The 25,534-nt window shown below is 33.8% G+C and overlaps 3 protein-coding genes and 1 non-coding gene across 4 annotated transcripts; 3 read left to right on the top strand and 1 right to left on the bottom strand.

The window, feature by feature from the left end:
- Nucleotides 1–608: 608 nt before the first annotated feature.
- On the top strand, nt 609–9,885 carry LOC114184247 (aldehyde dehydrogenase family 3 member F1-like). Its single transcript, XM_028071531.1, has 11 exons — nt 609–962; nt 1,081–1,149; nt 1,219–1,315; nt 1,404–1,610; nt 1,720–1,791; nt 7,240–7,292; nt 7,382–7,486; nt 7,561–7,733; nt 8,023–8,113; nt 8,208–8,357; nt 9,152–9,885. Exons 1-11 carry the CDS (start codon nt 762–764, stop codon nt 9,416–9,418), a joined length of 1,485 nt encoding a protein of 494 aa, XP_027927332.1. The 5' UTR covers nt 609–761; the 3' UTR covers nt 9,419–9,885.
- Nucleotides 9,886–12,146: 2,261 nt separating this feature from the next.
- LOC114183418 (origin of replication complex subunit 1A-like) lies at nt 12,147–18,219 on the top strand. The gene is made up of 16 exons (XM_028070431.1): nt 12,147–13,048; nt 13,146–13,281; nt 13,463–13,615; nt 13,713–13,853; nt 13,940–14,091; nt 14,171–14,270; nt 14,372–14,494; nt 14,587–14,748; nt 14,841–14,898; nt 15,061–15,239; nt 15,353–15,467; nt 16,196–16,266; nt 16,706–16,801; nt 17,325–17,401; nt 17,541–17,624; nt 17,887–18,219. Exons 1-16 carry the CDS (start codon nt 12,234–12,236, stop codon nt 17,951–17,953), a joined length of 2,529 nt encoding a protein of 842 aa, XP_027926232.1. The 5' UTR covers nt 12,147–12,233; the 3' UTR covers nt 17,954–18,219.
- Nucleotides 13,523–13,600, top strand: LOC114186375. The gene has a single exon (XR_003605035.1). It is a non-coding gene; the product is annotated as a small nucleolar RNA snoR28 (small nucleolar RNA).
- A 1,329-nt stretch (nt 18,220–19,548) lies between the features above and the next one.
- Nucleotides 19,549–22,695, bottom strand: LOC114183335 (polyadenylate-binding protein RBP47B'-like). The gene is made up of 6 exons (XM_028070320.1): nt 21,908–22,695; nt 21,650–21,780; nt 21,374–21,470; nt 20,274–20,432; nt 20,094–20,185; nt 19,549–19,840 (listed from the first exon to the last, which is right to left on the bottom strand). Exons 1-6 carry the CDS (start codon nt 22,610–22,612, stop codon nt 19,747–19,749), a joined length of 1,278 nt encoding a protein of 425 aa, XP_027926121.1. The 5' UTR covers nt 22,613–22,695; the 3' UTR covers nt 19,549–19,746.
- Between the last annotated feature and the right edge of the window lie 2,839 nt (nt 22,696–25,534).

Consider the following 25,534-nt stretch of genomic DNA (forward strand, 5'->3'; position numbering starts at 1 on the left):
TCAAACTGTTGTAGAAATAACAGTGGTGTGAATTTAGTATCTCATATTTTATTTTAAGTTAAGTATGTTTTTAGTCTCCGAACTGCGACTTGAAATTTGTTCATATCTGAAATTTCAATACATTTTAGTACCTAAACTTTAAAAATAAATGAGTATAATATTTTTAATCCAATTATGTTAATTTTTTTACGTGTCGAATGTTTTTCATATTAGTATTAAAGTTTTTTACATTATTTTGACACATTTATGGTTCAATATCTACTTAAAAATATGTTTGACACTTCAAAAATAGTTAACTTAATTGAATTAAAATGATTATATTCATTTATTTTTTAGAGTTTAGGAATCAAAATATATTAAAGTTTGGGACCGAAATAAATTTCAATTTTGGATCAAAGTTCAGGATTAAAAACGTATTTAACCCCTTATTTTAATTATGTAAATATCAGGTGGTGCAATTACAAATTCACGAAAATCCAAAGCTTGGAAACACAACTGCAAACAAAATTACAAAAACAAAACTCTTAACTTTTGTCGTTTTTTCCAATCTTCTATTTCTATCATCACTCTGAAAACATTTTCAAGTTCATAATTACAGATATTTCTCTGTCTATGTTAATGTTAACAAAGACCTTTTCCATAGAAAGTGCAAGGTGAGAGTAGTTGATTAATGGTGATAATAATTGTACTAAGCAAATAAAGAGAATAGGTGGAGATTATATATACAAGTTGCAGAGAAGTAAGGATATGTCAAATTCTTTATGGAGTACTCTATGGAATCTCTGGGAAGAGATCTTAAGAACGTGAGGAACTACTTCAGGAGTGGAAAAACAAAGGAATCATCATGGAGAGAATCACAGCTCAAAGGGTTGCAAAGTTTTCTAGTTGAAAGAGAGGAAGAAATTTTGAAGGCCCTGAAGCATGATTTGGGGAAGCATTACGTTGAGGCCTTCAGAGATGAGGTGTGTGTTTGATGTGAATCAGAATCATGAATCTTCCTTGTTCTGTTACAAAGTTCTACGTGGGATTTTTGCTACTGTTAATTTCGTTTCTTAGTTATTCCATGATGATTAATCGCAGGTAGGAACGTTGATGAAGACCTTAAACTTGGCCACAAAGAATTTGAAAAAATGGATGGCGGGGGAAGAGGTGAGGTTCACAGAGCTTATGCGTAAGAACTTTCATTGGATTACTAAATTTTGATGTTTGTCACAACAGGCTAAATTGCCAAAAATAGCACTGCTTTCGAGTGCTGAGATAGTTCCTGAGCCACTTGGTCTTGTTCTCATAATCTCATCATGGAACTTCCCTTTTGGTGAGTTGATTCAGAACGAAATTTGAAGTTCACAAGGTTTTGTAGAAGTTGGTTTTGTGTTGAACTAGGTTATGGTTTTATAAAACAGGACTGTCTTTGGAGCCTCTGATAGGAGCAGTAGCTGCTGGAAACACTGCGGTTTTGAAGCCTTCAGAGATTTCCCCTACTTGCTCTTCTCTTTTAGCCACTGTGCTTCCAACTTATTTGGACAACAATGCCATTAAAATCATCGAAGGTGGAGCAGAAGTAGGAGAATTACTCTTGCAGCAAAGATGGGACAAGATTTTCTTCACAGGTTAATTAACATTCCTCAATCACCATCTTTCTGTTTTTTAATTCTTGGTAATAGCATAACTCGACCTTTTATGAGAATTTGTTTAACATATGATTCGATCCAATACTAGGAAGTGCAAGAGTGGGAAGGATTGTTATGTCTGCTGCAGCTGTTCATCTTACTCCAGTGACTTTGGAGTTGGGTGGTGATGGGGAAAACAATAACAAACAATATACCAGAGAATGCAGCGGATATAATTTCCCCTAACTTGCAAGAATCTATGAGGAGCAATAATCAAAGAGCAGCAATAATAAACCACCAAAAGCACAAATAAAGGCACCAAGATTTTTAACGTGGAAAACCCCTCAAATCAAGGGTAAAAACCACGAGTCGTCCAGACCAAAGAAATAGCTTCACTATGATCAACAAGAGTACAAAAGAGTCTTAATCAATAGCACAAATTAGTGCCAACACCCAACCAAATAACAAAGCAACAAAGCTTTCAAATAGAGAAGAACAAGAGAGGAAAACCTCTACAAATCACTGCTGCAGTGCGAAATTAATATCTCCCAACTCAGACCTCGTATCAAAGATCCGACCGGTCAGAATGAAGAGCAATGAGTTCCGAACCTGCTGTAAAAATTTCAGCCCGATCCAACGGTGAACGAATCCGCAGCGCCGAATTTACTGCGACAGCTCTATGAAAAACGTGAACAGAATTTTCCCTCTACCTCTCCCTCTATGTGTTAGGGCTTTCAGTGTATTCTGACTCTATTGTTCTGCCTCTCTCTTTATTTTATAGCCTCCTCTCCACTAGGTTTAAGTGAGACATGGGCTTCTCAAATTTTGGGCCTTTTCTCCACATAGGAAGGGAGCCCAATACCCAACAAATCTCCCCCTCACAACTATGTGGAGATAACCGCCAAACCGGCGATCTCACAACAAACTTCAAACTTTCCTCTTGGCAATGCTTTAGTCATCATATCAGCACCATTATCATCTGTATGAACCTTTTTCAACTCCAACAACTTAGCATCCAAAGCATCACGTATCCAATGATACCTCACATCAATATGTTTGGATCTAGAATGAAAAGTTGGATTCTTACCAAGATGGATAGCACTTTGGCTATCAACAAACAATGAATAGTTATCTTGCCTAAAACCAAGCTCCTGCAAGAATTTCTTCAACCATAACACCTCCTTGCATGCTTCAGTAATAGCAATGAACTCTGCTTCTGTAGTAGACAACGCTACACACCTTTGTAGTCTTGATTGCCAAGCCACAGCTCCCCCTGCAAACTTTATCAAATAGCCCGAAGTGGACTTTCTGGAATCAATATCCCCAGCCAAATCTGAGTCTGAGTAACCCATCAAAGTAGGTTTATCACCTCCAAAACAAAGCTTCATATCAACTGTACCATGAAGATACCTCAAAATCCATTTCACAGCATTCCAATGCTCTCTACCTGGGTTTGACAAAAATCGACTAACTGTACCAACAGCATGTGCAATATCTGGTCTTGTACACACCATCGCATACATCAAACTGCCCACCGCAGATGCATAAGGAACTCTACTCATATTGGTCTTCTCAACTTCATTTGAAGGACTCTGTTTAACACTCAGTTTAAAATGAGTAGCAAGAGGAGTACTCACAGCTTTAGCATTTTCCATCTGGAATCTCTGCAACACCTTCCTAATGTATTGCTCTTGTGATAGATAAATCTTCTTTTCTCTCCTATCACGTGAGATATGTATGCCAAGAATCCTTTTAGCAGCTCCCAAGTCTTTCATGGCAAAAGACTCGCCAAGTGTCTTCTTTAACCTGTCAATTTTGGAAATATCTTTTCCAACAATAAGCATGTCATCAACATATAATAACAGGATAATAAAGTCATCATTAGAAAAACTTTTAACAAAGACACAATGATCAGAAGTAGTCTTCATGTAACCCTGCTCACACATAAAAGACTCAAACTTCTTATACCACTGCCTTGGAGCCTGCTTCAAACCGTATAGACTCTTCCTTAGTCTACACACATATTCTTCCTTGCCTTTAACAAGAAAACCATCAGGTTGCTTCATGTATATCTCTTCCTCCAAATTACCATGAAGGAAAGCTGTCTTCACATCCATCTGCTCAACCTCCAAATCAAGAGTAGCAGCTAAACTTAGCACAGTTCTGATGGATGACATTTTCACCACAGGTGAGAAAATCTCATTGAAATCAACACCCTTTTTCTGTCTGAAACCTTTCACCACTAATCTGGCCTTGTACCTTGGAAGTGTAGAATTTGAATCTTGTTTCACCCTGAAAATCCACCTAGTTTCCAATGCCCTTTTGCCCTTAGGCAATTTCACCAAGTCGTAAGTGTGATTATCATGCAAAGATTTCATCTCATCTTGCATTGCATCCAGCCACTGTTTCTTCTCTTCACTATCCAAAGCCTCTTCAAAACACTCAGGTTCTCCACCGTCAGTCAAGGTTATGTACTCATCACAGGAATACCTTGTAGAAGGTTGTTTTTGTCTATTAGACCTCCTGAGTTGGACTTGAGGTGATTCAGGTATATCACCAAGATCGTCATCATCATCATGTTCCTCTTGAGCATCATCAATTGGAACCTCTACTCCACTTCCAAACTGTTGATCATCAACATCACCATGTTGCTCATTGTCTTGAGCTTCCGTTTCAACATTCTCCAAATTGTGAGTGGGCAACCTCATCGGATTACCATCAGTGAGATTACTGTCTTTCTCGGGTGTGGTCTTCTCCACCTTATCAATGTCTTCAATGGTCTGGTCTTCCATGAATTGTACATCACGGCTTCTAACAAGCTTCTTCTCAACAGGATCATAAAACCTGTAGCCAAATTCATCCTCACCATAACCAATAAAGATACATTGCCTTGTCTTTTTATCTAACTTGGATCTTTCATCCTTAGGAACATGAACAAATGCCCTGCAACCAAAGACACGCAAATGATCATAGCTAACATTTTTACCAAACCAAATTTTGTCTGGCACCTCAGTATTCAAAGCAACTGCGGGACTGAGATTAATAACATGCACAGCTGCAAGCAATGCCTCTCCCCAAAAGTGCTTAGGCAACTTTGCTTCTGAAAGCATACATGTAACCCTTTCAGCCAAGGTCCTGTTCATCCTCTCCGCTAGACCATTCAACTGAGGAGTTTTAGGAGGAGTCTTCTCGTGTCTAATACCATGCTGCCTGCAATAAACATCAAAAGGTCCACGGTACTCACCACCATTATCACTACGGATGCATTTCAGCTTCTTGCCTGATTGCCTCTCAACCATAGCATGAAATTCCTTGAATTTTTCAAGTACTTGACCTTTCCGCTGAAGAGCATAGACCCATAGCTTCCTGGAACAATCATCAATAAAAGTAACAAAGTAAAGTGCACCACTAAATGACTTTACCTTTAATGGGCCACAAACGTCAGAATGCACCAATTCAAGCAATTCTGACTTCCTTGAGGGAGGATGCTTCTTAAAAGATACTCTGGTTTGTTTACCAGCCATGCAATGAGAACATTTCTCCAATTCTGCATTTCTCAATCCCATAAGCACATCCTTTTTAGCTAAGCAGTTAAGCCCTTTCTCACTTATATGACCAAGCCTCCGGTGCCACAAAGATGCCTCCATATACATAGCATTCACACTGTCTTTAGCAACCAAAGCTTTAGTCCAATACAATTTAGATTGTCTCTCCCCTCTGGCCATAACCAAGTTACCTTTAGTGAGCTTCCATTTACTAGAACCAAAGTGATTGTCATAACCACAATCATCAAGCAACTGCACAGAGATTAAATTAAAACGAACATCTGGAGCATGTTTGACTCCTTTAAGCAACAACTGCACTCCCATGTTGGTTTGCAGGCAAACATCACCAACACCAATCACTTTAGACTCACCATCATTACCCATCTTCAACACTCCAAAATCACCAGAAGTGTAAGATGTGAAGAACTCCTTCCTAGGTGTAACATGCAGTGTAGCACCACTATCAATAATCCACATGCTCTCATCAGATACAAGATTAACAGACTCAAAGTTACGAAGAAGAACAAGATCACCATCTGTAGCAGTAGTGACACGATCATCATCATCATGATCATTCTCTCTCTGTTTGCCCTTCTTGTCTTTGTTCTCCTTTTTCCACTTAAAACAATATTTCTGAATGTGCCCAGTTTTATGACAAAAATGACACTCTAAATTCTTGTATCTTGACTTGGACTTGCTCCTACTCTTCTCTCTACCACCTTTATGTTCCTTTTTCTGACTTCTCCCCCTAGCTTCTGTAACAAGCATCTCAGACTGAGATGAAGAACCATGTGCCTTCCTTCTCATCTCTTCATTAAGAGCACCGCTCTTTGCCATCTGAAAAGAAACAACACCATTCGAGGCAGAGTTTGTAATTGAAACCCGAAATACCTCCCAAGACTCTGGTAGAGTATTAAGCAACCATAATCCCATAACTTCGTCATCAAACTTTATGCTCATTCCTGACAATTGATCTAGGAGCCCTTGAAACTCATTTAAGTGATCAGAAATAGAAGAATTCTCCATGTACCTCAAATTCATCAAGCAATTTAACAAATACAATTTATTATTGCCCGACTTAGAAGCATACAAAGACTCAATCTTCTCCCACAAAGCTCTGGCATGTGTCTCATTAGCAATATGATTATAAACATTATCTTCAACATATTGCCGAATAAAACCACATACCTGTTGGTGCTCAAAGTCCCATTCTTCTTTAGACATAGAATCTGGCTTCTGTGTAGCAAAGACCGGAAGATGCAATTTCTTGACAAATAATAAATCTTTCATCTTGCCCTTCCACAAATGATAATTTGTACCATTCAAAGCAACCATCTTTGCATTTGCCTCCATCATTCAAGCAAGTAAATATAGCCCAACCAAGAGCTCTGATGCCACTCTGATGGGGAAAACAATAACAAACAATATACCAGAGAATGCAGCGGATATAATTTCCCCTAACTTGCAAGAATCTATGAGGAGCAATAATCAAAGAGCAGCAATAATAAACCACCAAAAGCACAAATAAAGGCACCAAGATTTTTAACGTGGAAAACCCCTCAAATCAAGGGTAAAAACCACGAGTCGTCCAGACCAAAGAAATAGCTTCACTATGATCAACAAGAGTACAAAAGAGTCTTAATCAATAGCACAAATTAGTGCCAACACCCAACCAAATAACAAAGCAACAAAGCTTTCAAATAGAGAAGAACAAGAGAGGAAAACCTCTACAAATCACTGCTGCAGTGCGAAATTAATATCTCCCAACTCAGACCTCGTATCAAAGATCCGACCGGTCAGAATGAAGAGCAATGAGTTCCGAACCTGCTGTAAAAATTTCAGCCCGATCCAACGGTGAACGAATCCGCAGCGCCGAATTTACTGCGACAGCTCTATGAAAAACGTGAACAGAATTTTCCCTCTACCTCTCCCTCTATGTGTTAGGGCTTTCAGTGTATTCTGACTCTATTGTTCTGCCTCTCTCTTTATTTTATAGCCTCCTCTCCACTAGGTTTAAGTGAGACATGGGCTTCTCAAATTTTGGGCCTTTTCTCCACATAGGAAGGGAGCCCAATACCCAACAGGTGGAAAATGTCCAGCACTGGTTGATTCTCTTACTTCTTCTTGGGACAGAGAGGTGAATATTCATTCGGTTATGTCAAATCATATCACAAACAAAAGACAAAGAAGTTTCTTACTGTATTAGTTTTTTTGTTGAACCACAAGGTGGCTGTGAAACGAGTTTTGGTTGCAAAATTCGGGGCTTGTGGAGGACAAGCATGCATAGCAATCGATTATGTACTTGTAGAGAAGAGTTTCAGTTCTATATTGGTAAGAAGCTTGAAGGAAATTTAGACCTTTGTTGTTCTGATTTTGAAGCATGTCTACTTTCTCTATTTCTTTAGGTGACATTGATGAAGGATTGGATTAAGAAAATGTTTGGAGAAAATCCTAAAGAGTCGAACAGTGTTGCAAGGATAGTTAATGAGAAACATTTCATGAGACTCAAAAATCTTCTCACTGATCCAAGGGTGAAAGAGTCGGTGGTTTTTGGAGGTTCAATGAACGAAAATGACTTGTAAGTAGTACTCTCCTACCTTGGTTGTTTGGTGCTTCAAGTTTATTGTTGGTCTTGAGAGAGAGATCACAGGAGAGATTTAATACCAATGAATACGAGCCCAACTATATAAGAAATTGACACCACTCTCAACCCAAAATTTTAAGATAATGGGTTTTATCGATGTGAGACTTAGATTTACACTTGTCAATATATAGCATGTGATACAGTGATCCTTTACTTCTCATTTCCGACAATGAAACAGACCACTTATCTTTTACATCGTTTTCACCTAACCAATTTTCTGCAGATTTATTGAACCCACAATATTGTTGGATCCTCCACTTGATTCAGCAATCATGGCTGAGGAAATCTTTGGCCCGGTGCTTCCAATTATCACTGTAGGGTTGCATGTTTTTTTACTGCTCCTTTCGGATTACTAGTCCTGGAATTTGGCAAGTAATTTTCGGTTGTATTTTCTGGTTTTTTTTGCAGCTGGAGAAGATTGAAGACAGTGTCGAGTTCATAAGCTCAAGGCCTAAACCATTAGCAATCTATGCCTTTACGAAAAACCAAACTCTGCAGAGAAGAATGGTATCTGAAACATCATCGGGAAGTCTTGTTTTCAACGATGCAATTCTACAGGTATTCATGTGCTTCTTGTCTCTTTCTTTATCTGTAATTAATGAAATTGAGTGTTTTTAAGAAACATCTAAATCAACATTGATAGATACAAGGGTGTGAAACATCTACTTACACGCGTGCTCAAGGCCCCTCGATGGTCCTATATACTGCTTTCGACAATAAATAATACCTACCAATATTATGGCTAACAAAAAATACAAGTTAAAATAGAACGTATCAGCAAAGTTCAGTTAGATTATGATTAGGCCAAATTCTTTGACGATATGGAAGTCTATTATAGGAATTGTTGAAGATATAGATCAATCAAAGATAAGATAAATTTACATCATAAAAATAGACGAAAGACTTAACTTACAAGCCGATTTTGTAATGTTGAGTTCAGTTTAAAGTTCATATGGTATTAGAGTCATCCAAAATTTGTTTTAACAAGATTTGTCGTTTGTTAAGTTTATAGTATCATCTCTTATCGGATTACTATTGGACCACTTGTTCATGTCCGACTCGAAATGTATATATATTGACATCAGATATATCATTCACTTCTTAATATAGTATTAGAGTCATCCAAAATCTGTACTACTAAAATTTATGAATTTATGGTTTGTTGAATTTATCATGTGATCACCTGTCAAGTCACTATTGAACCACACGTCTAGTCCTATTCGAGATGCATATGCATGATATTAGGTTAAAGAAAACACAAGAATGAATGAAGGTTGTTTTTTCGATAAGATAAATGATGTGAGGTTGAATGATTTGTACATTTGATGATTGAAAAATGTATTTTTGTGCAGTACATAGCAGATACCCTGCCATTTGGAGGAGTTGGAGAATGTGGGTTTGGCAAGTACCATGGGAAATTCTCCTTTGACGCGTTCAGTCACCATAAGGCTGTGGCCAGAAGAAGTTACTTCACTGATTTTTGGTACAGATTTCCTCCATGGAATCTTAACAAGCTCCAACTACTTGAGGTCTCTTACAATTTGGATTATCTTGGAATACTTCTAGTTCTGCTTGGCTTAAAGAACTCAAAACGATCCTTGTTTTATGCTTCTAATTGATCTGCATTGTGTTCGTCTATTTCCAGTGAGCCCCTAATAAGGATCATCATTCCTACCCAGTGTGATTTCTAAGTTTGTTATGCTAAAATATGTGTATTTATTCTATTTGCTTCTGCATGTGCTATTTTGATTCTACATTTTGTTGTTTTGTACTGAAAAGACAATAAAAACAAGAAGTGAAAAATTTGTGGATTGGTAAAAATCATTAAATTCGGAGATGAAATGAAGCAGAAGGCCTTGAACACCAGAAAGGGACATGACAGATAGAAAATTCTTTATTTTTGAAATTCTGATGGAACAGTGCAATGATGCCAAGAACTACTGCAACAACAATATAGTTAAAAATGAATGCAACAGTACATAGTATTAAGTGTGAGGAAGTGCAGAGAAGATGTATTAGGTCCACCATGTTTATTATCTCAGTTTCTATATTTAGATCAGAAGCAATAAGTTGTAATGAAGTGAATTTCAATAAAGAAAAAGGTTCTTTTTTACATTGAGGATCATTTCACAATTTGTATAAAAATAAAATAATCTTAACAAAAATTAATTTTTATATTTAAAAAAAAAAGAGAAAATAATAATTAAAATGATAATAATAAAAAAAAATAGTATCAAAATACGAGTATCCATTTAATAAAAGGATAAGGTTGAGTCACTTTTTGTTTACATAGTCCAACCAACCATGTGTAACTACAATAGTTAACTGTTCATCGGCTCCGATCTGACAACAAAAGGAGTTTATTTCAAAATGATATAAAACATATGTATATATTAATTATCCATCAAAATCATTTCATAATCTTAAATTATAATAATTTGACTCCTATAATATATCAATATCTAAATTATTTTCTGTTTTATTTAAAAGATATATGGATTATTATAAATTTCAAAGTTATTATTATTGTTGCTATATATCTTTTATCATAATGGTTATAATAAAACCTATATAATAATATATTTATAAAAGGGGAATATTACAAAAATTTTAGATTCGATCTATGGTATTTTTGTTTAATATAACTTTTATTAATTCAATTAAAGATGATAAATTATGTGATTTCATATCGTTTCGGTTCACTGTTAACCCATTACAAGTGAGATGGGAAAATAGACTTATTACAATTATGTGAACTTAATTTTGACTCACGACCAAATTTCAAAAAATAAAATTATTATTTTTTACTTAATATATATATATATATATATATATATATATATATTATTAAAAATATATATAAATATTTTATAAATCTTCAATTTATAATTAATATTTTTAATCAGATAAATTAAAAAGATTATTGTCTTTACATATTAAATTAATTCATAATTATTAATAGAAAATTAAATTAAAGGTGTTGATTAATACAAAAAAAAATTAACTATTTTTTATATTAATGAAAAATTAAAAATTATCCAACTCTGTCAAGTTGGCAAATTATTGTTAGGTGGGTTTATTTGACACTTCTATATTTAATGTGTGGACCTTCATTCAATACTTAGATATCATATTTCATTTTCATCTCTTTAGAGTCCATGACTTATCACACAAATATGAAAAATATGCTTAGTTTTTGTTTTCTTTTTCCTTTTTTAGTTTTTCTTCCTTACTATTTACGATCTTTAGATCAAACCTTTTATCTGAAAATTCTTTTATTCAACTCGGTGTTTTAAGCCATTTTCAATATTTTCATTAAACAATTTTTGTTTATCAAAATAAATGTTTTATTTTTTGTACATTGTATAATTGATATGGCAATATCAAACCATGAATAATTACAATAGTTAACTGTTTATTGTTTAATGGCTCCTGTCTGATCCCTACCATCTAAATACTTATTTTTGTAATAGAACTATTGTATTTACCCACTTCCAAATATATCGGATTTTTTCACATAATAATTATCAATCAAAACCAATTGTGATAATTTTTAAATTAACCAATTGTAATAATTTAAGTGGTATCATGTATCAATGACTAACTTGTTTTTTTCGATATAATATGAATACGAACAAATCTTAAAAATTATTCTAATTTTATATCTTTTACCATATTAATAACAATGATAATAAAGTTTATATAATAATAGGGAATATTATATTGTATTCGTATTTATTCTATATAGTAATTTTGTCACATTTTATTGTTTTCCTAATTTGAATAAGTGATAAAATAAATTAATCCGACCGTTTTAACTTGAATTTTTTTTAATTGATTCATCGACTCTGAGAATGGGATGAGACAAACTGATTGACCATAAATAATTATTTGAAAATTCTAACATATACTATTAAGCTTAAAATCAAATATTATTTTTTGAAAGCACACTCAGTCAATCATATACATATTTTTGAAATTTCTAATCAGATAAATTAAAGGAATCACTGCCTTTACGTATTAAATTACTTAAATTGCTTCATTATAATTAATAGCTTAAATCATGGTAAGAGTGATCACATTTTAAAATAAAATAAGATTTTTTTATGTGTATTCTATTTTATTTAAGTAAATAGGTTTTGTAAATCTACTTTTAAAGAAAACATCTTACCTAAAAAAAATGAATTAGCTTTTCGTATAAGGTCTTTATATTTCTTATAGGATCCTACTTGGGTATTTTAGTGTTTTTAATGTTAGTACGGTACAGTTAGTAATCATGGGGTGCAGAAAGTAAAAGCCTAATTTTTCTATAAATAATAGCAGAAAAGTTTTTGGCGCCAATTTTGATAGTTGCAAGCACCACCACCATTGTTGCTCACTCTTCTTTCAGCCCTAGCTAGCTAGCTTCTTTCTTTCTCAATCTTTCACTCTTCAATGGCTGCAACTCCTTCCAAATGCAAATTGCGATCCCAATCCAATGCTAAATCTTCACCCGCTTTAACTCCACGCACTCCACAAACCCTACATCTGCGCAGATCCGCACGCGCCAAGTCCCTCCTCTTCGATGCTCCCAAATCTCCCAACCCACCTTGTGAAATCTCCTTCACAACTCCCAAAAGGAGAAATCAAAGAATCAACGATAATGTCGGGCATGATTCCGGCGAAGTCAAAGTCGCCACTAAAGAATCAGCTATGAAGAATGGTGCATCGAAGGAAAAGTATAGGAAGAGCTCAATTGAAGCTTCTCTCGCTCCGGTGACGCCGGCTTCCTCGGAGAAGACCTCAAAGAGGAAAAGGGAGGGTGAGCAGAAGGGTGTGGTTACCAGAGCTAAAAGGGGGAAATTGGAGAATGAAAAAAGGAGTTCAAAGTTGCCTGCGAGGCGCCAATATTACAAAAAGGTGATTTTTGATGGGGGGGAGTTTGAAGTGGGGGATGACGTTTACGTCAAGAGGAGAGAAGATGCTTCGTCCGATGATGAAGATCCCGAAGTTGAGCTGTGTAGGATGTGTTTCTTGACAAACAACGATGTCCTGATTGAATGTGACGATTGTTTGAATGGGTTTCATTTGAAATGTTTGAGGCCTCCGTTGAAGGATGTTCCTGAAGGGGATTGGATATGTGGGTTCTGTGAGGCTCGGAGAACCGGCAAGGAGGTTCATCTTCCAAAGCCTCCGGTGGGGAAGAAAGTGGTTAGAACTCTGAGGGAGAAACTTCTTTCGAGTGATTTGTGGGCTGCTCATATTGAAAGGTATGCAATGTCTTTTGCTGTGGAATTAAACACACTTGGTTTCTTTTTTCTTTTGTTGAATACTAACCAGGTTTGTGCCAATTGGGTATTTGAGTAGCATATGGAAAGAGGTGGACGGCAACTATTGGTGTCGGGTGCGTTGGTATACAATCCCGGAAGAGACTTCTGTTGGGAGGCAGCCTCATAATCTGAGAAGGGAGCTATACCGAACTAATGACTTTGCGGACATTGAGGTACCAGGTTTGAGCTGTTGCATACTGATAGTAAATTGTTGATTTACATGAAGGTTTTCTTGTTGAACTTCTTGTCTATCGAGCTCAATATTTAATAAGTTGAATCTAGCATGTTCTTTTATTCTTTCTTGGCTATTTTAAAAATTTCTGTACTTTATCGAGTTCTCTCATATTTACGCAGATGGAGTCTGTCCTTAGACATTGCTATGTTATGACCCCTAAAGAATATGCTAACGCTAGCAATGAGGGAGATGATGTTTTCTTATGTGAATACGAGTATGATATCAATTGGCACAGTTTCAAACGTCTTGCTGATATTGACAATGAAAGAGAGGTAATCATGTCAGAGTAGTATCAAGATCATTCTCCCTAAAGAAAAAAGTTCACCATTTAACAGTTCGAGTATTCATGAGTTTATTCTTGTATGATAGAATGGTGAAGGGACTGACAGTGATGAAGACTGGGGCCTTGACAATGAATCAGACTCTGATACAGATGAAGATGTTGGATACGAAGAAGAAAACACTAAAGATGGACTATCTCAGCCATCAAAAGGCCACCACTTGGCTGCAGTATGGATATTATTGTGCATTTTGCCATATTTTTCATTTTTAGTATTTGTGATTTCCTAAAGAAAACAAATGTGTGAATGACACAGAATCTTCACAAGGGACGGTTCTTTGGACTTCAGAAGATAGGCACCAAAAGAATTCCACAGCACGTAAGGTCTCACAAACAGACCGATCTTGAGAGAGCAAAGGCTACACTGTTATTGGCATCACTACCTAAATCTTTACCTTGTAGAAACAAGTATGTTTAGGTTTGAATATGAATATCAATATTTTATATCTATCTGTGAAGTTAATAATAAAAAAATGATTTTATTTAGAGAAATGGAGGAGATAACTACATTCGTCAAAGGTGCTATTTCTGACAATCAATGTCTGGGAGGTTGCCTCTACATTCATGGAGTTCCCGGAACTGGCAAGGTATCCTCGGTTGATCTTCTGTTTTATTTCTTGAGTCTACTATACAATTGGGTATCGCCAAACAATTCTTGCTTATTCCTTTTATCCATGTGTAACTACAGACAATGAGTGTACTATCGGTGATGAGGAGCTTGAAGTCAGAAGTTGATGCTGGAAACATCAAACCATACACATTTGTGGAGATTAATGGTTTGAAGTTGGCATCACCAGAGAATATTTATCGGGTAAAGTTCATGAAGTATATCATAATTTTTGTCTAGATAGTATAACATACATATTCCTTGGTTATTTTGTTATAGTTTTGATATCCTTTCAGGTCATATACGAGGCACTGAATGGACATAGGGTCAGCTGGAAAAAGGCTCTCCACTTGCTGAATGAGAGATTTGTAGAAGGAAAGAAAATCAGAGATGAGGCTGATCGACCATGTATTTTGCTTATTGATGAACTCGATCTTCTAGTAACCAGAAACCAATCGGTAATCTACAAATCTTACTGCAGGAAACTTGTCACTAGGTACATTCTTTAAAATATATAATGACATTATGCTGGACATTTCTTTTTTTACAGGTTCTGTATAATATTCTTGACTGGCCTACTAAGCCACATTCCAAACTAATAGTCATAGGTAAGACAATGCAGTTTTGAATTGTTTTTACTGTATTTTTATTTTCTAGTTTGCAGAAATAATTTAAAAAGTGGGCAAACAAGAAACCAAATGATTATAACAACTTGATGCCTTTTGTGAATTGCACAAATTTATTCTTCAATACTAATGTAATCAATTCAGGGATAGCAAATACTATGGATCTTCCAGAGAAATTACTTCCTCGTATATCAAGCAGAATGGGAATTCAGAGGCTTTGCTTTGGCCCATATAATTTTCACCAGCTTCAAGAAATCATCTCAAGTCGCCTAAATGGAATTGATGTATTTGAAAAGCAAGCTGTAGAATTTGCTTCAAGAAAGGTTAGTCCCTGACATTTTGAAGATTGAATTTTTCTGGTCTTTCATAAACAGTGGACACTTGTTTTTGTGATATATTTGTTGGTTAACATCCAAGATGGTGTTTGATTATTCAGGTTGCAGCTATCTCAGGAGATGCACGTCGTGCTTTGGAGATATGCAGACGTGCAGCCGAAATTGCAGATTATCGAATGAAGAAGTCAATTTCTAGTCCTGATCTTGTTACTACAGGTATTTTAGCATGCCTTATATAAATTTTCCCTATCGTTACTGTCATCACGATCGAAATGTTTCCTGCCTTTTAGATTTTGTTAATTGAAGTTTGTATTGTGTGTTAATGGTATGTTTTCTTCGGTGTTATTTTTGGGCATTGTCTACAATCTCAAGGAGTATCTCATTTTAAGTCAATTTCTTTTCATTGTATTTGCATAATTGCAATGGTAATTGGAGGTGGAGAAATATTAACAGTTAGAGATATACCTAAATGCTTGCTTTTGGTTCGGTCCAGGCATATACTTTACATCATAAATCTTACATTGATAGTTGATGACCTTCTAATGCAGTGGTTGATGATGGCTAGTTAGTTAGATCATGGCTGTATAATCGTTTTGTCCACTCCATGCTTTACATAACAACCCCTCCATCCTATATTATAAGCATAGAATTAGAGTTTTGAATGTTTGGTCTCTGCCCAGAAATTGCATGTATATCGGTGCTTGATATTACCATGAATTTATGAAAACCACTTAAATTCAATATATTGGTGTTGTTGCTAGGTGTGTATCCTTGATATTGATTTACAATTCTGACATTGTTCCATCTTCTGTCTTCTATAATGAAGTGTTTGAATTACTTTTTATTAAATCTAAACTATGATCATCAACCGCGTGCATAAACTCCTTACTTTGAGTTTAGTCGAAGTGCTGCTGCCCACTAATTCATTTGCATATGCTCTCTAGGAAAGGTACTTGTTGGAATGGTAGATGTTGAAGCAGCCATTCAAGAAATGTTCCAAGCACCTCATATTCAAGTGAGTTGAAATTTGCTATGTACTGCTTTATTTCTTGGTCCTTATTGAAGTACCTTTATTTTAGTGAATGTTAGATGATGCCATAGGGCATGGACAGTGAACGAAAGTCTTGGGACGTACATGCTATCTGTGACATCTGATACATTGTTGCTAGTGTAACTTGGACACAGACCTTGACAAATAGCAAAATTGATCTATTTCTTCAATTGAAGATTATAACAAGAACGAATAACTTATTCTGTTTTATATGATCGGGGGTTAGAGTTATCAATAGAATAATTTGAATGTTGTTTTAGTTTGTCATACATGGGACCAATTATTATAGGACATAATAGGAAATCAATGTTAGCACTGTTGTTTATATAATACAATCTCAATCACCTTTTATACATTTGTTCATCTGGCCGAAAAATGCTGACCTCATTATTTCTTTTTGAAGATGATGAAAAGCTGTTCCAGATTGAGCAAAATTTTCCTGACAGCTATGGTACACGAGCTTTATAATACAGGAATGGGGGAAACCACTTTTGAAAAGGTAAGCTCCGGAAGTTTGTTCATGTTATTTTGTTTTCGATTGCATTCTGACCATACTTGGTTAGTTCACCTTTAAATGTCAGTCACCAGGTATTCATCTCAACAAAATTACCTCTAGTATTTTGATTGCATGCATATTTGACAAGTTATGAAATCTAGGGGCCTTGGAGATTTTATATTCTGATATTTGCTTTCTTATACGAATATGATTTATTGAAAGCTCATTTGATTGGTGTTGATTAACCAATAACCATTCTGACAGAACTTAGAATCTCTAATCAAAAATAAAGTTTCACTTTGGTAATTCATATGATAAAGGTTTGTAAATGATTACAATATCTCCAATTTTTATCAAAGAACATACAAAGTCTTATGAATCTGTGTCTAAGTTTTTGCTCTATTCTTTCACCAATGCTATGGTTCCGCCATGTTATCTCCTTCCCCAAATCTATATCCATGAAAATCGAAATAAAAGGTTCATTTGTATTGTCTCCTCACTTAGGGTTGTTTTACTTGCAATGCAGTTGGCAATGAGGGTTTCATGTCTATGTGTCAGCAACGGAGAAGTTTTTCCTGGATACGATACTCTTCTGCAAGTTGGGTAAGACTTCTGTAGTATTTTCTTGCGCCCTTCATTCTACTTGAAATGACATTGATATCCGAAGACAATATTGAACTGCAGACAGACTAAGTGTATGTGATTCATGCTAACATGCGTTTATTCCTTTCTTTTTATGCAGCTGTAAGCTAGGTGAATGCAGGATTATTTTATGTGAAGCAGGCTCCAAGCACAAGTTGCAGAAATTGCAGCTTAATTTCCCCAGGTTAGTTTTGAAAGCTCATAATTTCTTCAGCTGATTCTGCTCAAGCAAATGACAGAATTATCTTGCAGTTTTGATCCGAAAACTATTTTGCTTTCTTTTGCATGTGATGTGAGTCAGAGTTCTATGTTTAGCCATAGTCCAGTAATCAAGGAATCAACCTCTTCAAATGATGTTTTTAGACATAAATTTCTTATCTATTTATTTAAGAACTACATATAAGTTGATTTCTTTGATTTGACTAGTTTAATTCATCTTTTGGCAGTGATGATGTGGCCTTTGCGCTGAGAGACTGCAAAGATCTACCTTGGCTCTCAAAATATCTGATGTAGGAAAATGAGCATTACAAAATAGTTCAACATTCTCATATTTTACTCCTGGGCAAGAAGTCACAATATTTGTTGAGACTACTTTATTCTTTAGTGAGTCAATCGAGTGCTAAGGGAGATTAATCAGACTCACGAGTTTACCTCCTGTTATTAGGAAAAAGTTACGTTTTCATAAAAATTTTGCTCACAGTTTATTTTTAAATTCATCATAACTTAAGGATTTCATTCTGATACTTTAAAATAATTGATCATTTGATGTTCAATGAAAATATTCGCATTTTTTTCTCATAAGTTTAATTATTTGTTTATTTATTTTATTTTATTGTTATTAAAAGTTCGGTTTGGTATCTTAAAATTGAAGCAAATTAACACTGTATCTGTATAATCAATGTAATCCTTTCCGCTGAATTACTAATGACGTTTTTTACATGTTTTTTTACAATTTTAATTCAGATCATGTGACGGTGACGGATTCAACCGCCCCTACTATTACTTTAGTTTTATGAATTGTAGTTAAAAAATGTAAGAAATTATGGTTTACAAATCATTCTATTTTTATTTCATGAAAATAATAAGGAAATACTATTTGATGTTTTTTAGGGGTTTTTATGTCAATGAATGTCGTCGTTGGAGTATGATTAAATCATGCATAATCAAAATAAGTAGAATTGTGAAAAATTATTAAGTATTCAAATTTTTAGTGAATCTTGGAGGCAAATTACTTGTAAAATTATATTTAGTTAATCTTAATCTTATATTTATCATATTTATTTTATTTTCTTAACAAAAAAACACTTTGCCTTATCGTGTTCAATGCTATGATGTGTCTGTGGCTTCGTATTCAATGCTATTATGTCTTTGTGGCTTCGTGTTCAATGCTAGTAGTGTGTGGTTTCGTGTTCAATTTGTGTTTATCTTAGTGGATTGGGTTATGATTCTAGATGAGTTTCAGATGACTTTTTTTCCAGCACTACAGATATATTTTTTAAAATAATCATCTTATTGTAAAGATGACTTTTGAATTATCTGATTCGATTTTTTTTTTTCAGAATATTGTTTTTTAGAATTTTCAGAACAGAATTTTAACATGAACTTCCTAAATATATATAATTTTTCAGAACAAACTTTTTTTGGAATTAGATTTTTAAAACACTGAACTATAAGAAATTGATTAAAATTTTCAAAATAACCATTCCAGAATATTAATATTATTTTATAGAATAAACTTTCCAGAATAATTTTCTATTGTTTTTCTCCTTTCAAGCTGAGGAAAAATGAACATGAATAGTGCATTTTCCGTACCTCTGAATTATCAAATATATTAATTCTTTTATTTTAATTTCATATTGTTTTTATTTCTCTAAACAAATACATTTTTTAAAGTTCTTAATAATAAAAATAACGAAAAAGCAGTTTTAACAAATAAAAAACATATTTAAACTTTAAAAAGACCACACACACACACACACACATATATATATATATATATATATATATATATAAACTTTTTAAAAGATGAAAATAACACAATTTTGTTCCCATGATAGAAAAAAAATGGTTTTAATTCTATAATTCTTCGTATGGGTTATTATTAATGATTTAATGGAATGCTCCTTGTCTGACTATTATAAATTTTCATTATTTACACCAGAAAGACTGATTTTAAGGGAGAAATGCATTTGGGATGAACTCAGTATGTATTGACAAGAGTTAAACCTATGCCGATTAAATTTGTGGGTGCAGTTGCAGAGTATTTTGACATATAATGCACATTGAACAGACACTACAAATATATCTTAAGTTTGCTCAAAGGATGAGGAAGAGGATTTTTGCCATAGCGATCTCCCTAAAATGGCATTGCCATGTACTGAGAGGTATGCAGCATTTAACCTGCCCAACACAATCAAACATCTGGTCAGCAACACTCAAGAAGCAAAGACGGTGATATACATTAGAAGAAATTCTCTATTGGATTTGTCTGTGTTGTTCTTCTTTACAGTGTTTTCAAAATACACACTAATGAACACTGATTTTAATATTTTAAAATATATCATATGTATTTTGAAGGCACATTAGATAACAACACGAAAAAAAGTCAAGTATAGAATCAGAATTCTACAATAAAAGAGAAATAATTAATTACTTGTCAACATCAGGCATTGCCAAGGGATCATACAGTTCGTCCCTTTCCATGGTAGGTGGAGCCATACCAGTTGGGTCTGGAGCACCTTCAACCTAAAAATAAACAATCAATAAAATAGTTCTCTGCAGAGGAATCAATGCATTATGCAAAGAATACTAAATTTAAAATTAAATGGAATACCTGTTGGGGATACTGTGCATAGCCAGCATATGCACCATATGCATACAATGAAGGATCTTGAGCTGCCCCATAAGCATATGCTTCATAACCCTGCCCATACCCATAGTACGCATTCCATTGACTTGGATCCATCTGTTGTCCCCACCCAGCAGGTAATTCCTACAACAATTATAAATTACATTATAATTAAAACTTGTATAAATAAATTTTTTAAATAGAAACTATATTTTAGTATGAGACAAGGTGTTTTTTATTTGCTGATAATATGTTTTAAAATATTGAATTCAATTTACAATTTTTTTTTTTTTTAAAAAAAGAGAGTGGCTTGGGATGATTAAGAAGAACATTATTTTGGACTAACTGAAAAATCAAATCAAATTTAATAAAAATTATGAAATATATAGCAAGGAAACAAAAAAAAAAGTAAATGCTTGATATATAGAAACAAGGATAAACCTTGTTATTCAAGGAGAGTGAGAATAACTCCTAATAAATAATCTCATTTAACAATATAGCTCTTAAAGATGCTATCATCCTTCATTTATAGTTCCTAACTAAAAATGTTTTCATTCAAGGATGATAATTCAGATTTACAACACAAGAGGACTAAATGCTTAGGTAAAAGTTAAAATGAAACTTATAGTTGTCTCATGGGGGTTGCTATTGTTAAAAAACATACATAAAGATAAACACGTTTGATAAAACACTAATTTGTCATCCTCCCAATAAATAAATACATTCCCAAATAAGATCTACATGACAGTTTGCAGTTTTAACTAACCATTTAGTAATAATTTCTGCACATGATTTCTACAATATAACTTTTTTTTTCATTCTTTTCTACCAGTTCATTTAAAAGTTCTCAAAATCCCTCTCTCATCAGGCATTCACACATCACTGAAGATCACCTTCACGATCTCACAAATGTTCGGGAGAATCCAAAACCATGTAGTTGATGCTATATTAACAACCTAGATATTTTGAAAGACTATACAGATTGTAATTCATAATGTATCACAAATGCACCAGGTTACAGCATGAAAACCTTTAAATAAATAAAAAATTATCAAGAAAGGGGTCATTTCTCAATGTAAAATCACCTGTCTAGCAGCTAGGGTCCTACCCCAAGAAATCCTGACCACTTGTTGGTCTATCATCTTTCCCTGCATTTTTTGAATAGCTTCTTCAGCAGATTGCCTGCAGCAGACACAAGATATAGGAAAGGTAAACACAAGAACCAGTGTGTAATACAATACAATACAATCAATATTCAATAAATAAGTACAAATAAATAAAGATTGATGCCACAAGAAAAACATGACAATGATTTTTTCAAACTAAAACATGTTCAAAAGACTAGGGAAATAGAAGAGAACCTAGTCCCAAATTGAACAAAGCCACATCCCTTGCCAGGCGGAATTTTAACAGAAACAATTTCTCCAAATTGCAGAAAGTTTTGCTTCAGTTCCTCCTCAGACACATTAAGATCCAAACTACCAACAAAAATCTGCAAAAAAGAAGTCATGTCAGTGAAACATTGCGAGACAATGAAAATCACACGCACATACATAACATAAACACGCATGTGTGTATATTTTTTATTCTTTGGTCCATCTTTTGCATAACTAACTCACGGTAGTGTTATTAGCATCATACTCCGGAGGTTGAGCTTGAACCGGCGCAGTGTACGCCGGAATCTGGTACACCGGTTTGGGAACAGGCGCGGGCGCGGGCGCGGCGTAACCAGCGGTGGTTTTCTTGGGCGTGGCGGCGCTAATGCGCATGGCTCTGGTGGAGCAATAAACCCCGTTCATCTCGGTCATGGCGCGGTTGCGTTCGTTCTCGTCGGAGAATTTCACGAAGCCGTAGCCCTTGGAGCGGCCCGTGTTGGGATCCGTGACGACCTTGGCGCCGCGAACGGAGTGGTAGTGGACCCGGAAGGTTTCTTGGAGAAGATAATCGGTTACGTCGGGCGCAAGATCGCCCACGAAGATGGAATGTTCTGGGCCCGCGTCGGGCCTGCGCTCACCGATGCCGAAAGAGGCCCAATTGAGCCTGAAGGTCTGTTCGGTGCCGGGCATTTGCATGCCGTTGTAGGTCTGGAGCACACGCTCCGCTGCCGCGTGGGAAACAAACTCGACGAAACCGTAACCCTCGGGTTGGCCCGTCATCTTGTTGCGGATGATTTTGATGGAGAGAACCTCGCCGGTGTGGGCGAAACAGTGGCTGAGGTAAGCCTCGTCCACCCAATACTGCAAATCCCCAATCCATAGGGTTCTCACTTCCTCGATTGTCGAAGGTTGGTGGTACCCCTGCGACGCCGCCGCCGCCGCCGCCATCGTTCCTCTGCTCTGCCTCCGCGCCGATACCACTGTAAGGAAGAACACCGCTCACTCGATCTGCTACTGGATTTTCTTTTTTTCTTATCTATAACTATATATAAAGGGGATTTCTTCTTTTGTGTCCACATTTTATAATTCCAACTTTACCCTTTATAATATAATTTAATTATTTATTAAATTTTTAAAAATTAATGGTTATTTGTATAAGTTTTTATAAAATTATTTACTTATCTCCTTTTTCTTTTTTTCTCTTACTATTCATCAACAGTTATTTTTCTCTTATTTTCTCCGTACATTTTATTTTATTTTTTATAAATATACTTTTATTTTATTTATTAACTTAATAACATTACAACATCATCAATTATTAATATAATTCAAAAAAATGTGTACACACAGGCGCGATAGCGCCTGTGTTTACACTAGTTATAAAAGAAAATATTTACTAAACACCACTTCTAACATGCATGCTTTCTTATATATGTAGTATTATATTATTATTTATATAAAATAAATAAATTTTTGTTGTCTTCAATTTCTTTGTTAAATAACAATAACTGCTATTTTTTTTTTCTTTTTGAGTAAATGTATGTGATATAGATTTTTGGCTTTAGCAACAAAATACTATTTAATCATTAAATAAGTGTAAAGCAATATGATGAATTTCATTTTATGTTGAAAATTTGATAATTAATTATATTTTTGTATATTTAAAGATTACAACCGGTTAATTTTTTTTATCTATTTATACTTTTAGAGTAAAATAAATATTTTTATGAAGTTATAAAAAATGAGATTTAAAAGGTATTGTGATTTCTTCAAAGAACAAACTCAATAAATCTAAAAGGCAATGTCACGTTCAACTTGAAATTTTAAAACTTAGAGTTTATAGATATTTGCTTATAGATACTTTTTTATATTTGTTATTCCACTTTCTCATATATATATATATATATATATATATATATATATATATATATATATATATATATATATTATCGTGAGACTTTTATTTTATACTTATATTTTTAATAAGAACTTTTTATTTTTATTCAACTTTGCATTTTTAAAAGAATCGAAAGACATTGATGTTTTTTTTATTTAATGAAATGTAAAGTTCATTATTAATGCATAACAAAAAATAAACAATTAAAAGTTGAAGAACAAAATTATTTCTAATTTTCTTTTTACAATAATAAATGATAATTGAAATGCAACGAAAAAGCTTTTAATTATCATAATTATAAATTATTGTTATTTAAATAACTATATTTTTCATTGATTTAGTTATAACTTCATTCTAACATAGTGTTATGTAAGTTAAGGAGAACAATAAAATTTCTTAGATAATAATCTATAACCTTTTAAATTTCTTTTAGAGTGTGCTAATAGGTGTTTTTAGGATATTAGTCAAGGATAATTAATACATATTGAATTTTATAAAAATATTTAAAATATATAGTTAAGTGTCATATTAAATGAAATATGACTTAATAATCATTAATGTAATTTTATTTTATTTAAAGGACAAAAATGTTTATTGTTATATAGGTATTTCATATTTTATTTAATGTTCACTAATAAAAGTTAAAAAATAATAAAATAACTATATTTTAATATTGTTAAAAATTAAATATAATTAAACATAAAAAAATTTAAATTAACGGAAAAACGAATAAAGAAATAATGTTAAATATCTAAATAGTTTATAAAAAAAATAATTTGAAGTTTTCAACCAGAGACTCTTTGAATGTCAAAAAGTTTTTTTCTTTTCAACAAAGACCTTACAAATTTCAAAGTCTTTGTTTTCTATCATAAATTTATTGTCCAAAAATTTAAAAGGGTAATTTTATCTTTATAAAATCAGTCATATGTATTTATATTATTTCAATTAATGTATTTAATAATTTTAGTTTTCAATGTAAAAATAATGAAACCAATGTGAATTAATTATTCCTTAATCAGTATCCTTGTGCCACTAGTTAGCATTATCTTTTTTTTATACTTAATCAATTATTCAAATTGGGGATTAAATTAATATTTTCAATTTGTTCATTTGTTTTAAGTAAGTTATTGTACAACCATAAAACTCCTATTTAAAAAAAAAATCTAAACTAGTCATCATAAAATCATGAATACAAAGTTTCTTTTTCAAAAATCATTCTTCTATACAAAACTCCCTCTTCATCTAATTTCTCACTCATATTTCATCCCTTTTGTGATCAAAGGTTGGGGTTGTGATCTTCGCGGAGCCCTCTTCAAATCCAACAGAACAAAATCTTCATTCGGGTAAATTGAAATTTTTGCCTCTTTCAATGCCCAATTTGATGTTGTTTTTAGGTTGAAGATAAAGGTCTCACAAGTTCGAAAACGACTTTAGGATTCTTAGAGTTTTGGGCTATCTTTGAAGGTGAGGAATTTAAACCTTACTTCTTGCATGATGATTTTGTTTAAATGTTTGGTTGTGTGTTGATGTTTTGTTTGACAGTTCAAATTGATCTGGTGATGTTGTTCTTTATGGGTGTCAAATGAAAAAAAAAATCCTAATTTCATATTTGGGTATGTATGAGTTAGGAAATTTTGAGATTTTTGTTGAATGCATGTGATTTAAGATAAATTTAATGGAAATATAGATTATAACGTTGAATTGAAAATGTTTTTTACTTATATGAGGTTTAAAATGAGTTTTAGCTTCATTTGACACTGTCACATTGCATAATTTGAGTTTCTATGTTATGCAAACTCGGTGGGTAAGCTCACCGCTTGTTGAGCGAGTTCATATGCATATAAAAGAAAATGATGATTAGGTGGTGAGAGCAGCAGGAGGTCCTATCATAAAAATGATTCCATTATTCTTATGACTGTAACATGGATTAACCTTGCGAGTGGTAACTAATAGAACATCTAGATAGAGTAGTT

The sequence above is a fragment of the Vigna unguiculata genome, chromosome 5, assembly GCF_004118075.2.
Source record: "Vigna unguiculata cultivar IT97K-499-35 chromosome 5, ASM411807v1, whole genome shotgun sequence".
Lineage (NCBI taxonomy): Eukaryota > Viridiplantae > Streptophyta > Magnoliopsida > Fabales > Fabaceae > Vigna > Vigna unguiculata.